This window comes from Prionailurus viverrinus, chromosome B4 (genome assembly GCF_022837055.1).
Source record: "Prionailurus viverrinus isolate Anna chromosome B4, UM_Priviv_1.0, whole genome shotgun sequence".
Taxonomy (NCBI): Eukaryota; Metazoa; Chordata; class Mammalia; order Carnivora; family Felidae; genus Prionailurus; species Prionailurus viverrinus.
Window position 1 is genome coordinate 50,813,767 of NC_062567.1, and position 13,548 is coordinate 50,827,314.

At 36.8% G+C, this 13,548-nt stretch overlaps 1 protein-coding gene across 5 annotated transcripts in view; it reads left to right on the top strand.

Moving 5' to 3' along the window:
• SLCO1C1 (solute carrier organic anion transporter family member 1C1) overlaps positions 1–13,548 on the top strand; it is a 75,411-nt gene that overhangs the window by 27,603 nt on the left and 34,260 nt on the right. For all 5 annotated transcript variants that reach the window (XM_047866456.1, XM_047866452.1, XM_047866455.1 and 2 more), the window contains 5 exons: positions 2,543–2,667; positions 6,027–6,173; positions 8,078–8,176; positions 10,160–10,405; positions 11,450–11,614. In XM_047866456.1, coding sequence (XP_047722412.1) covers positions 2,543–2,667; positions 6,027–6,173; positions 8,078–8,176; positions 10,160–10,405; positions 11,450–11,614 — 782 coding nt within the window. The remainder of the gene's footprint in view (positions 1–2,542; positions 2,668–6,026; positions 6,174–8,077; positions 8,177–10,159; positions 10,406–11,449; positions 11,615–13,548) is intronic.

Here is a 13,548-nt window from a genome sequence, read left to right on the forward strand (position 1 = left end):
TCTGCCCCTCCCCCGTTCATGCTCTGTCTCTCTCTGTCGCAAAAATAAATAAAAACGTGGAAAAAAAATTTAAAAAAAAATTTGTATGGAACCACAAAAGACTCCAAATATCGAAAACCATCTTGAAAAAGCAAAGCAAAGCTGGAGGAATCACAGTTCTGGGCTTCATGTTATATTGCAAAGCTGTAGCAATTATGACAGTATAGAACTAGCACAAAAACAGACACATAGGTCAATGAAGCAGAATAGAAAACCCATAAATGAACCCACAACTATATGGTCAACCAATCTTTGACAAAAAAGGAAAGAATATCCAATGGGAAAAAAAGTCTCTTCAATAAATGGTGTTGGGAAAACTGGACAGCAATATGCAAAAGAAAGAAACCAGACCACTTTCTCACACCATACCCAAAAGTCAAAATGGATTAAAAACCTAAATGTGAGACCTTAAACCAGAAAAATCCTAGAGGAGAACCCAAGCAGTAAACAATTTGGCATCAGAAGTACCAAGTTCTGGGACACCTGAGTGGCTCAGTCGGGTAAGCATCCGACTTTGGCTCAGGTCATTGTCTTACCTTTCCTGACTTCAAGCCCTGAATCGGGGTCTGCGCTGACAGCTCAAAGCCTGTAGCCTGCTTCAGATTCTGTGACTCCTTCTCTCTCTGCCCTCCCCTGTTTTCTCTCTCTCAAAAATAAATAGACATTTTTTAAAAAGTACCAACTTGTTTCTAGATATGTCTCTTGAAGCAAGGGAAACAAAAGCAGAAATAAACTATTGATATTTCAGCAAAATAAAAAGCTTCTGCACAGTGAAGGAACCAATCAACAAAATTAAAAGGCAGCCTATAGGAGGGAAAAAGATAATTGCAAATGACATATCTGATAAAGGGTTAGTACCTAAAATCTCTAAAGAGCCTATAAAACTCAACACTCCAAAATGAATAATCCAATTAAAAATTTTAAAATCCAATAAAAAAGACATGAAGAGACATTTTCCCAAAGAAGACATCCGGATGACCAATAGTCTTATGAAAAGATGCTTAATACCACTTATTATCAGGGAAATGCAAATCAAAACTACAGTGAGATATCACCTCACACCTGTCACAATGGCTAAAATCAACAACCCAAGAAACAACAGGTGTTGGCAAGGATGTGGAGAAAGGGGAACCCTCTTGCACTGTTGGTGGCAGTGCAAAGTAGTGCAGCCACTGTGGAAAACTGTATGAAGTTTCCTCAAAAAGTTAAAAAGAGAACTACCTTATGATCCAGCAGTTGCACCACTAGGTATTTACCCAAAGAATGCAAAAATACTTATGTAAAAGGATACATGCACCCTGATGTTCATAACAACATTATCCATAATAGCCAAATTAAGGAAACAGCCCAAGTGTCTGTTGACAGATGGATAAGGAATAAGTGCCATATGTTATTATTATATAATATTATATAATATATATGACATATATTTTTGGTGGAATATTTTTCAGTCATAAAGAATGAAATCTTGCCATTTACAATGACATGGATGGAGCTAGAGAATATTATGCTAAGTGAAATAACTCAAAGAAATACCACATGCTTTCATTCACATGGAATTTAAAAAGCAAAACAGATGAGCAAAAGAGGAGAGAGAGAGAGGCCAAGAAACAGACTCTTAACTATTGAGAACAAACTGATAGATACCAGAAAGGAGGTGGGTAGGGGAATGAGTTAAATAGGCGATTGGGATTAAGGAGTGCACTTGTCATGATAAGCATCAGGTATTGTATGGAAGTGTTGAGTCACTATATCGTATACCTGTAACTAATATTACACTAGATGTTAACTAACTTGAATTTTAAAAGTTTTTGTTAATTTTTTTATGTTTATTCATTTTTGAAAGAGAGAGCACAAGCAGGGGTGGGGCAGATAGAGAGGGGGACACAGAATCTGAAGCATGCTCCAGGCTCTGAGCTGTGAGCACAGAGCCCGACGCAGGGCTTGAACTCATGAACCACGAGATCATGACCTGAGCCAAAGTTGGATGCTCAACTGACTGAGCCTCTCAGGCGCCCCTGGAATTTAAAAAGTTAAAAAAAAACCCACACATCATCATCGATTCTCTAGAATCAGCAATGCAGTTGTTCTACTAAATTTACAACTCTAAATATAGCATGCAATACCATAGTTTTTAAATTATTGCTTTTCCTCTGACTTGGAGATAGTCATGATTTTATCAAACATTGGATATTTTTTCACCAGGGGAATAGGTGATTTATAGTCATTATTTTTACATTAAAATGAACCCTTATGAATAATTCTTACTTTTATTTTCTTTTACTACACTAACTGGTTGAGATATGGTGTAATACCTGTAAATGAGACTTTGTGGTTATCTCTTCAGGACATCTGCTCTTAAATGCTGGTTTGGTTTAGTGATTAAGACTCAAGGGTAGTTGCAAACTCAAACAGGTTCCATAGTAACTCATGTAGTGTACATTTAATATTTTTAGTATGATGTTAAATGAGTCTGTAGTGAAGAAAACATTCTTTTTTACAGGTACAGATATGAAAAGTATTCTCCTTTCTCTAATTCCACTCTGAGCATCTCTCCATGTCTCCTGGAGTCAGACAATCAATTACCTATCTCAATTATAGAAAAATCACAATCCAAAAGAAGTGATGGTAAGATGATTTTGTTTACTTGACTAAGATAGCTTTTTATAAAGACTTTATATTGCTTTAGTATGGGCAAAAAATTTATGTGATGTTTTTCTCTTAAAAGCTTTACTACTTAAATTGAGATACTATAGTGCCATAAAAATTCCTAGAATATAAAGCAGTATATGATGAGATCTGAAGAAAATATGGAAAAAGCATTAATTGCTGGTGACTGGGAAAAGCTTCCCATGGTTCCAAATAAGGTGGGCCATGAATTAGGATAAAACTAGTTTAACACATATTAATCTCAGTCCAGTGTTCAGATATGAAAGAAATATATTCTTCCCCAGATCTCAATTTAACTTCTGTGTTCAGCCCCTTTCCATCAGAATGGGATAAATTGAATCTCATTCAATTTGTCCCTAACCTTACCTTTTTCCCCAGGGGTTGCTTATATTCTAGGGAGCTTACATAATAGCAAAGAGGGAAGTTGTGGGAGGGGCCTCTTGGTGTTATTGGTCCCTTGTCAACTTAGGTATTTAAAATCCCTCTGGCCACAATATTTGGTCATACATGTCACTTTAGGGCCATCCCATGTCTACCTTTATGTCCTTTTTTAGCACAGAAGCTCTTCCTGATGCAGATGTGACAGTCTTGGAAACTTGGGAATAATTGTTTTCCACACAACACAGGATGCAAGGAATTTTGTCAGGATGTCTAGAATTCCATATGGCTGATGCACATTGCATAGCAATGCTTTGTGTGAGCACCCTTGGGAACATGGAAATCATCTCTTAGAAAGCTTTTGAGGAGCCAAAAGCAGGACGCTTAGCCACACTGTTCTACATATGTAGCCATCTTGTCTTTTGGGTTTTGCTACCTCCCTGGCTCTACCATGGTGGCCCAGGTTCTTCCTGCTAGAGAATCCACAAATCTCCCCTGAGGTGTTTGCTATGTCTCCGGGATGAGCTCAAATGCCCTGTCTCCACTGCCCTTGAGCATTGACATGCTCGACGCTTCCTCCTCACCACTCCCACCCCACTCCCTGCTCCTAGCCTACAGATTGCTGTATAGGCAGTGTGGAAGCTCCTCTTTTCTATACCTGCTAGTCATGCAAATCTTTTATCTATACCATAAAACCTTTTCTTTCCCCTAATATCATCATCAGTGCTTTCTTTTGAGATGCCTTTTTTCCTGAGCAATGAACTCCAGAGGTCTGGATGAAGGGAAGGGCCAGAGGATTAATAGAGATATGAGGCAGGGAGGGAGGGAAGATGTGAACATGTAACAAGTGTACCCCATCCTGCTGTATGAAAAGAAGAAGAAAAGCCCCCTGGAAGAAGAGAAGAGTGTGAAAGGAGGGTTTGGACTTTCACTTCCACAAAATGTACAGTTATTGAAGATATTTTGTTTTTGACAGGAAAGATAGGATGTAGATGGCAATACAGCTAATCACGAAATATTTAAACCTTTAGTGTTAAGAAGAGAAACATAGCATCTAGAGGTGGGAATTAAAAATTTTTTAATGTGGGACGCCTGGGTATCTCAGTCAGTTAAGCATCCGACTCTTGATCTCCGTTCAGGTCATGATCTCATGGTCATGGGATCGAGCCCCAGGTTAGGCTTTGCAGTGATAGCACAGAGCCTGCTTGGGATCCTCCCTCTCCATCCCCTTTCTCTCTAAATAAATAAATAAATAAATAAATAAATAAATAAATAATAAACAAATAAATAAATAGATAGATAAATAAATAAACTTTAAAAATGTTTTTAATGTAGAGACAGGTTTTAGACAGGTATACAGCATAAGACCCACAATCTTTTTCTTTGCTTTAAATGAGGCCCTGCTCCCTGAAAGTCATAGATCTGTATAAACATCAGATATAGTGGACACAAAGTTTATCCTAAAAATTATAGTAGGGTGATAATAGGACTCTTGTCAAAAATGCTCCACCTACAACCCCCATTCCCACTACACTGGAGAGCTGAGATGTCCAAAAAAACTCTGCAACAGTGGAAATGTTCTATATCTATGCTGTCTAATACAGCAGCCACCAGCACATGTGACTGTTGACTTCTGTAATATAGCTAGTGTGACTGAGGATTGAATTTTTACTTTTATGTAACTTTAATTAATTTACTATTCAGTAGCCACATGTATTTTGTAGTTACCATATTGGAAAACACAGATCTAAGCTATCTTCACCTGTCTACAAGATTTCCCTACCCTTGTGTGATCTTGGGATCACACAAATGTCAGGGGTAGAATTGACATTAGAATCAATTTTTTGGAAAAGGAATTCCCATTATATTTTGGGGAGTGAAATGGAAATCTAGAAAAGATAAGTGAAAAATGCGTGGTCACTTGGCTACATTTCTAGAAGAGGCAAAATTAGAAGGAACATGACTACACAATAGTCTTGTCTGTTACGCAGTCTGATTCATCTACCCAAAAGGATTCATCCCAGTTCCAAATAACCTATATTTTACCTTCAAATTTTACTTAAGGGCTACTAATAAGTGTAAATAACTCCTACCTCATATGATTATTAGGAGGAAATAATTTAAAAATGCCTGCAAACCACTTAGCCCAGTGCCTGGCAGAAAGGGAGCACTCACAAGTGGTGATTGTCAGAGATAGATAACATTATCACTTTTATTAAAGTGATCAAACTCTTCAAAATATATTTCACTTGTGATGTGGGGGTAATTCTCCAGCTTTACATGATTATATCAAGACATGACTTCTATAAAAGCATTTTAAAATAGTTAGCTTTGAATGTCTAAGAATACTGCCAAAAGGTTCTTTTTGTTGGAATAGTTATACTACTAAAGTATATAGAGTTTTAAATTTTTATGTGACTTTGTTTCCTAAACCTGATCCCTAAAAATGGTTATTCACTAACAAACAATTGTAATGCTGTCCATATAAAAATTTAAATTTCAGATAAAACTTGATCAGCAATAAAATTACAAGGGATTTCTGTTGAAAAATAGAAAAGTTTAAAGATTAAGGCGAGAAATGCCTTTGTTCAAAATTTTGTCTTTTTTCCAAGACAGGATAGTGAATGTTATTGGAGCATAGGAATTCAAAGTACGCAGTATAAATATAAAATAAAAAGAGAAGAGAAAATAAGAAACAAGGCATCAGAAACAAGAAACAAAAGAGTCCTTTTTTCAAAACCTCTGGGGGATTTATATTGCCTAAAATATTGAGGAGAAAATATTTTCCAGTCTTGCTTAGACTCCTATCAAATTAAGTCTGTTGAAAATTTCATTTTTACATCCTAATCCAATTTTAGGACAGCTTGTAGAAATGCAAAATAAGTATTTAACTTTGATACTGATCTAATTTCACTTCTCTTGTTTGCTTTCCTTTTAAGAATGTGAAATTGATGCCAGCTCTTCCATGTGGGTTTATGTTTTCCTGGGGAACCTTCTTCGTGGAATTGGGGAAACTCCTATTCAGCCTCTAGGCATTGCCTACCTTGATGATTTTTCCAGTGAAGACAATTCTGCTTTCTATATTGGTAATGCCTACCCCATTAATCTTCTTGGGAAGCAGCATATCTGGTTTTCTCAACTCTATTCCAAACTGAGTGGAATAGAGTGTGCAATAGAGTTTGACACTTCATATCCAGTTCCTATATTGAGGTTCACACATATCTGAGGTCCACACTGAGGATTTGGATGATAAAGAAGCTTGCATTAGAAGGACCTGTCACATTAGGGAAAGAACATTAGATTAAAAGAAAATAACTATAAGATCAACTGCAATCATGTATGACTTTGTACAAGTATCTTCATGGACTTCAGATTTCATAGGTTTTTTTTTATTGGGTTAACTGTGCCACTGAAGCATTTAGGTATCATATATATATATATATATATGTGTGTGTGTGTGTGTGTGTGTGTGTGTGTGTGTGTGTGTGTATCTATATGTGTGTGTATATATCTATATGTGTGTGTGTGTGTGTGTGTGTGTGTGTATATATATATATATATATATATATATATATATATATAATTTTGTCTTCAGAGCCCTAGAAATTGCTTTCTAAGATAAAAGCCCTGATTATTTAAAGCATCTTTTTTTCCTATGAGGGATAGCCTGCAAGGAATTCTGAGTTATCAGTAGGAGGTATGAATGGATAAAGAAAAACACAGAAAGTATGAGAGCAAGGCCTGACACGAACCCATGTCTGGAACAGGCCCCACTGGATAGACCAGCAGCTAAAATCACACACACACAAAACAAAATATAGCAAAACCAAACTCCAAGTCCAGATACATCTAAGCAGTATTGACTGAGTGCCTCTTATGTCTTAGAAACTAATTTTTTCTCTATTTCACACACCAGTCTTGGTTTTTTTTGGGTTCTGATCTTTGAGGGCCTGGCCTTCAAGGGACAGAAGGACAGGACTGAAATTCATTGGGAGGGGCTATGGCTAGCTCCACAGTATAGTTCTTTGCTGGCTATGCACACAGAACTCCAGAGAGCTCTGATTACAGTCTGGCAGGCTGTAATTAAAAACAGGTTACCTGCTCTAATGGAAAACTCCAGCATAAATCAGAAACTAGAGTAGAAGTTGCTAGGCAATGACTCTGGAGACTAGAGGAAAGATTGCAAGCCAAGAGATGCAGGCATGTATCAAGGTGTCCCCTTCCTGTTCATTCTGTTCACCCTGTCTTCTCTTCTGAAAAGGATCTGTAACTGCCATTTACTCCTCCTATCAATTTAAATTAATCATCAGGGATATGCGTGTATCAAGCTCTGTGGTGAAATGAAAGGCATATAGTAGATACTTTGCAAGGAAGAGTTATGTTTCTGGTAACCAGAAATGATGTCATTTATACAGTCTGCTCCACTTTCCTGTTACAGCTGCCTAGGCTGGTCATGGTTGCTCCAAAGAGCACCTTCCTGCCCTCCCAGGTCTAGCTCCACTTGCTGGCTGCATCCAGGGATATGCATAGTTACTACTCTCACACAGACTCTCTGAACACATGCACTTCTTCACTAAGGTGGAAGAAATGAAGTTTAATGTCAAAATGACTCTTATGCTTAGCCAGCCACAAAAAAGTTTTGAAAGACTGTCAAAATAGTATAATTCTGATTTTTTATCAGTGGGGGAAATCTAATCCTAACGAGTAAAGTTTGTTCCATTTGGGGGAAGTTAACTTCTTCAGAGTCTTGGTGTCCCTTCTTTACTAAGAAGTAATTAAAGCCTTCCAAGTGTTCGTTCTTCTTTCAAAGCTGAGAAGGACTTATTTCCTGATTCAATAAGGTTGAAAAAATTGACAAATTAAGCACTCTTAAGTGAAGAGTTGATGAAATATTTTTAGCTACTCACTGGATTTCACTAATATTTCTTGTTTAAAAATGTATTAATTTACAAAAGCAGAGAAATGCCCCCCCCCCTTTTTTTTGGTGCAGGGTGTGTGCAGACGGTTGCAATTATAGGACCAATCTTTGGCTTCCTGCTAGGCTCATTATGTGCCAAACTGTATGTTGACATTGGCTTCGTAAACCTAGGTAAGGAAGTTTATTTTTGTTTATTTATTTATCGTAGTTACTGCAATTTTTTAAATGCAGATGGTGTAAAAAGTATCAGAGTCCCTTTTTATAAAATGACAGGATTATAATCTTTCCTAGAATGAAAATAATCCACTGAAAATTTGTTGTTGATATAATCACCACATACATTAATAAATGAAATATGAAAAATAGGCAGTGATTAGAACCGGACGACCTATGGTTTGTTATTCAGATGTATCCTTTTTCACTTCTGGTTTGCCAGTTCAAACACATTCCAGCATAGTTAAGACTAAAAACTGTGGCTTCTCGTTGGCTCTTGTTGGTTCAGGTGTATCAACATGACAGTCACATCGATTGATCATGTATTTTGTAGACTTGCCAAGAAGACCGAGAATTGAAAGTCTTTCGGCAACCAAAATTCATTCTTTACAAATCATTTTCAGGTGGAAGCATATTAGAGTGGGACTACCTTACCCCCTGAGAGAGTAGTTATGGAGGGAATAAATGTCAGAACTCATCTTTCCATAAGTATTAATTTGTTTCTTTCCTTATGAGATGTACCTCCTAGAAATGGGCATTACTTTTCTTTATTTTTTTAAAACTTTTTTAATGTTCATTTACTTGTGAGAGAGAGATTGGGACAGAGTACAAGTAGGGGAGGGGCAGAGAGAGAGGGAGACACAGAATCCGAAGCAGGCTCCAGGCTCTGAGTTGTCAGCACAGAGCCTGACATGGGGCTTGAACCCACGGACTGCAAGATCATGACCTGAGCCAAAGTCAGATGCTTACCTGATTGAGCCACCCAGGCACCCTTATTTTTCTTTCTTTTTAAAGAAGTTCAAGAAATCGGTTAAAAGCAAGAAAATAAGTTGCATTTTTAAAAATTCTGAAATTGCTTTTTGAAATCATTGTGTGTTAAAATTAAATGCAAAACTCTTGCACTAATTTTCCTTTTTTTAGCAAATAAACTTCAAGATGAATTCCACAATTTTTATTTATTCATTCATTTATTCATTAACCTTAGTTTTATATCTATCTTAGGTGCTGTTCTACCACAAAATAGTGAACAAGATAGTAGATGAATTCCTTGAGTTCGTTAAAATCCTGTCATGGAAATTGGTACAGATAAGAAAGCATAGGTGTGATGAGTGGTACAGAGGGAAATTGTTCAGGGGAAGCAATGAAGATGCAGAGAACTAGTGTGAATGATTTACCAAGTATGGTGTAGTGTCAATTGAGCCTAGTTGTCAAAGGACATGTGTTTATTTTGTTGTTCTCATAGGGCACAATGGAGGTAGACCAGTTATATGCTTTATGGGTTCTTTATATAGAAAAGAAAAAAACACTTGATTTCATTCATCAATACTTAGCTTCTAGTCAAATAAAAAATGGTGTCAAAAATAAAGTTTTTATAACGATTAAGATATTGACATTTTATTTACATATACAATTCTTACTTCAGACCTTGAATAGCTCTGAAGTATTATTAACCATCATTTAATAAATAACATTCTGAGTGGTTTAGACCAGATTTTGACCAGAAGGTGTAGGATTTAGCTCTTTTTTTTAGTAAGATCTTAGACATTCAATTTGTGAACCAGGTGAAAGTGGTGCTGATGTGGGGTGGCTGGCAGATTTTGAGTCCTCAGAATTCTCCCTCACATGTTTCTTTCCTCCTGCCATGGGCCCAAGCGTTCTTATGCAGAACCTCAGGGCAGAGTAGAGACCACTCTTGCAGTATTTAGAATCTATATTTCAAATCTGAGGAACAAAAGAAGAAAAGCATCATGTCCCAGAAACACCTTGTTCCCTTCAAAAAGCAAGATGATGATAATGTTCAGACTAGAAAGTTATCCTGCATGAATTATTAGGTATTTTATGATGTGATAGAGCTAACACTAGGATTTTTTTTTAAAGAGGCTGATTTCAACACACCAGCTTTGCTGTACATGCTATTTAGCTATCCTCTCTCTCTTTCAGATCACATAATGATTACTCCCAAGGATCCTCAGTGGGTAGGTGCCTGGTGGCTGGGTTATCTAATAGCAGGAATTGTAAGTCTTCTTGCAGCTGTGCCTTTCTGGTGTTTACCAAAGAGTCTACCTAGACCCCGAAGTAGAGAGGATTCCAATTCTTCCTCTGAGAAATCCAAATTTATTATGGATGATCGCACAGACTACCAAACACCCCATGGAGAAAAGTCAAAAATAATGGAAATGGCAAGAGGTGAGCCAGATTCTGCTTGATTTTGAAGCCCTTTCAGTTTTCCATTGACACTCTATACGGGATCTATATATAATATCCCTCTCTCCCCATCATTTGTTCAGAAAAATTGAGAAACTGTCCAGGAAGCAGAATTGAAGATTACAAAGTCAGCTTTATTACTGGAGAGTGGATTAAAGAACATGACCCAAAGTTTTGGTAATATTTCTTGTTGACATTCCCACCCTTATACTGCTTCAGGTTAAACCTTGCAGTTGCCCCCATCTGGGTTTGCGGCTTCACATCAGTCCGGGTGGACAGAAGAGAGTGAATCTTCATGGCTTGTGGCTTTTTAACAGATGAGATTCAGCCATTTGACAAACATGTGTCAGTGCACGTTTCCCCCCAGTGATCAAAGGAATGAGTGTGGTGTGGGGCAAAAGGCTAGACATGTTAGAATGAATTCCTTCCACATGGAAAAGGGTGGCTGGCCATGAGGAAGATTGGTTCTTCTCAGTTGGGCCCAGCAAGCAATATTTACATTTACGGAAAATCTTCACATTTCAAACTATGTGGCTGCGTAATAGTAAGAAGGGGGAATGCCAAAGCTCATTTCTTACACTAAAGTTCATTGACTTAAGTGGAGGTAACTTGCATATTTCTTTCTCTGTGACCATGACCCAAGTTTGAAGAATAGGGACCAGAAAACTGAAGTTCTTAATGTCCTGCCAATGACTTTCAGCTCTGGAGTGAGGGAGTATTCTCGTCCCTCTTTCCTTTTACCCATATCAGTTAGAGGAATCTAGTCCTATCTGACTTATACCTCTAACTGTAATCTAAACTATATGCCTGTAGAAGCGAGTGCCTATGTCTCGATGTGAACCTGACAGATCTCAGTCTTGACTTGAGCCAGTGTTTAAAACCCATAGTGTGTGTGTGCCCCACACTGTACGTGTTCCTGATCGCTGTGACAGTGGGGCTCGGCCGTCTATGCCCTGCTGCCAAGGCTGTGTCTTCTGCCAGGTGTTACACTGACTTTAATTTCTCCATGTTACTTTTGTCTTACAGATTTTCTTCCATCACTAAAGAATATTTTTGGAAATCCACTGTACTTGTTATATTTGTGTGCGAGCACTGTTCAGTTCAACTCTTTATTTGGAATGGTAACCTATAAACCCAAGTACATTGAGCAACAGTATGGGCAGTCAGCCTCCAAGGCCAACTTCGTTATTGGTATGCTCACTTGTCCTTCATGCTTGCCAGTAGGTACTGTCAGCTGCATCTTTGTTAACCGTTAGCGATTTTAGAGAACACTATTCTCATATTTAGACTGAAAGTGATTTATGGCATTTTAGATACAAAGTTAGAAAGGTGAGTGAATAAAAATTTAGCAGAATGAAAAAAGATCCAGTGGGGAAAAAATATTTAGATAGTCTGTGGTATAACCTTTTAGCAAGAATTATTCACAACTGTAGATGAGTGACCTTAAGAATATTATATAAACCAAACATGCATTTTATTAGGAGGTTGTGATACTGGATATGTGTCTTTCAAGTATAGCCAAAACTTCATAACAGTGGCCACTTTACCTGAACAGTTTCTAGGACTTTAAAAAGTGAGTATTCAGACGGTTTAAAAGGTACTCATTGCAAAACAAAGTTTGTATTTGCTCAGAGTTAAAGGACTTTTCTGAGTCCTGGCATTCAGGTTATTTAAAAGGGCTGTGTTTTTAGTACAGCAGGTCAGTCAAGAATAAGAAAGCTATTCAGGGGCAAAGAAAAGCATGAAGAAATGAATGAAGAAGAAACAGAATCTACAAATACAAGAAGGTCCTGCTCCAAGTAATTGTGGATACTTTTAAAACCTAGATTAGCTCCTTTAGCCTATGAAGATGTTACTTAATGCTACTGTTTCAAGTCATAAATATATTTTATTCCATTGGATATATTCATTTATGGTAGGAGACTCTAAAAATTTAAAAACATTTCTTCTTCATAAATATTTCAGGAATTGTTCTATGTATCTATCTCTGAAAGAGAGCTCTGAGCTCATTTCAGAATATGTAATTGTCCTGTAACCATCCTGGATAATTTAATCCAGACGCTAATTTAATTGACTCTGTTTAGACTATTCTGTTAAATTATAAATATTAAAGCTATGCCAGTGAACTTTTGCTTTCAACATGAATTGGTTTGAATTAAGTTAATCGTATTATTTAATTGTTGATCTGAGGAAACAGTTTAGGTTTTTTTGCCCCCCTCCATGCCAATCAGTGCTTTATACTGACTTTAAAAAGAAGAGAAATGAAAGTTTAAGAGACATTCTTTTTATTTGATTTTTAAAATTTCCTTTATGTTTGTTGAGATATAACATACAAGCAACATTTAACACTGTAGCCCCTAAATGGGTAGTGTAGCTGGATAAATGTTTATATGTAAATCTATATGGTAACCATAAACTAGAACATGTAGCCCATTTCAGAACCCCAGAGGCTCCCTCAAACCTCCTTTTACTGAGTACTCTTTCCTAAAGCTTGTAAGTATTCTGAACTCTGCCATCATAGATCAGTCTTACCTGTTTTTGAACTTTATTTAAATGTAATAGTGTGTTATGCACTGTTTTGTATCTAGCTTATTTCGACTGAAATGAAATCTATGAGATTCATGTTGTGTATAGCTGTTTGATCTTTTTCATTGCTGTGTCATATCCTATCACGTGAATATACCACAGTTTATTCATTTTATGGTTGGTGGGCATTTGGGTCTTTTTTTTTTTTTTTTTTTTTTTTTTTTTTTTTTTTTTTGCTGTTGACAATTAAAAATAACACTGCATGACTATCCTATATATATTTTGGTGGGTGTATACATATGTTTTTCTTGGTTGTATCTTGGAGCAGAATTGTTGGGTCATGTTTAGATCTAGTAAATATAACCAAAACGTTTCAGTAGGGTTGTGCAGATTTATAGTCATGCTAGTAGTGTAAGAGCGTTCCAGTCACTCCACATCCGTATCACACTTAGTATTGTCAGTCTTTGTCATTGTAATCATTCTTATACGGTATGGTGATATCTTATTGTAGTTTATTTGCATTTCACCAATAACTAATGATGTTGAGCACTTTTTCTGGAGGCTTGTTGGTCATTTCAACATTCTCTTTTGTTAATTAT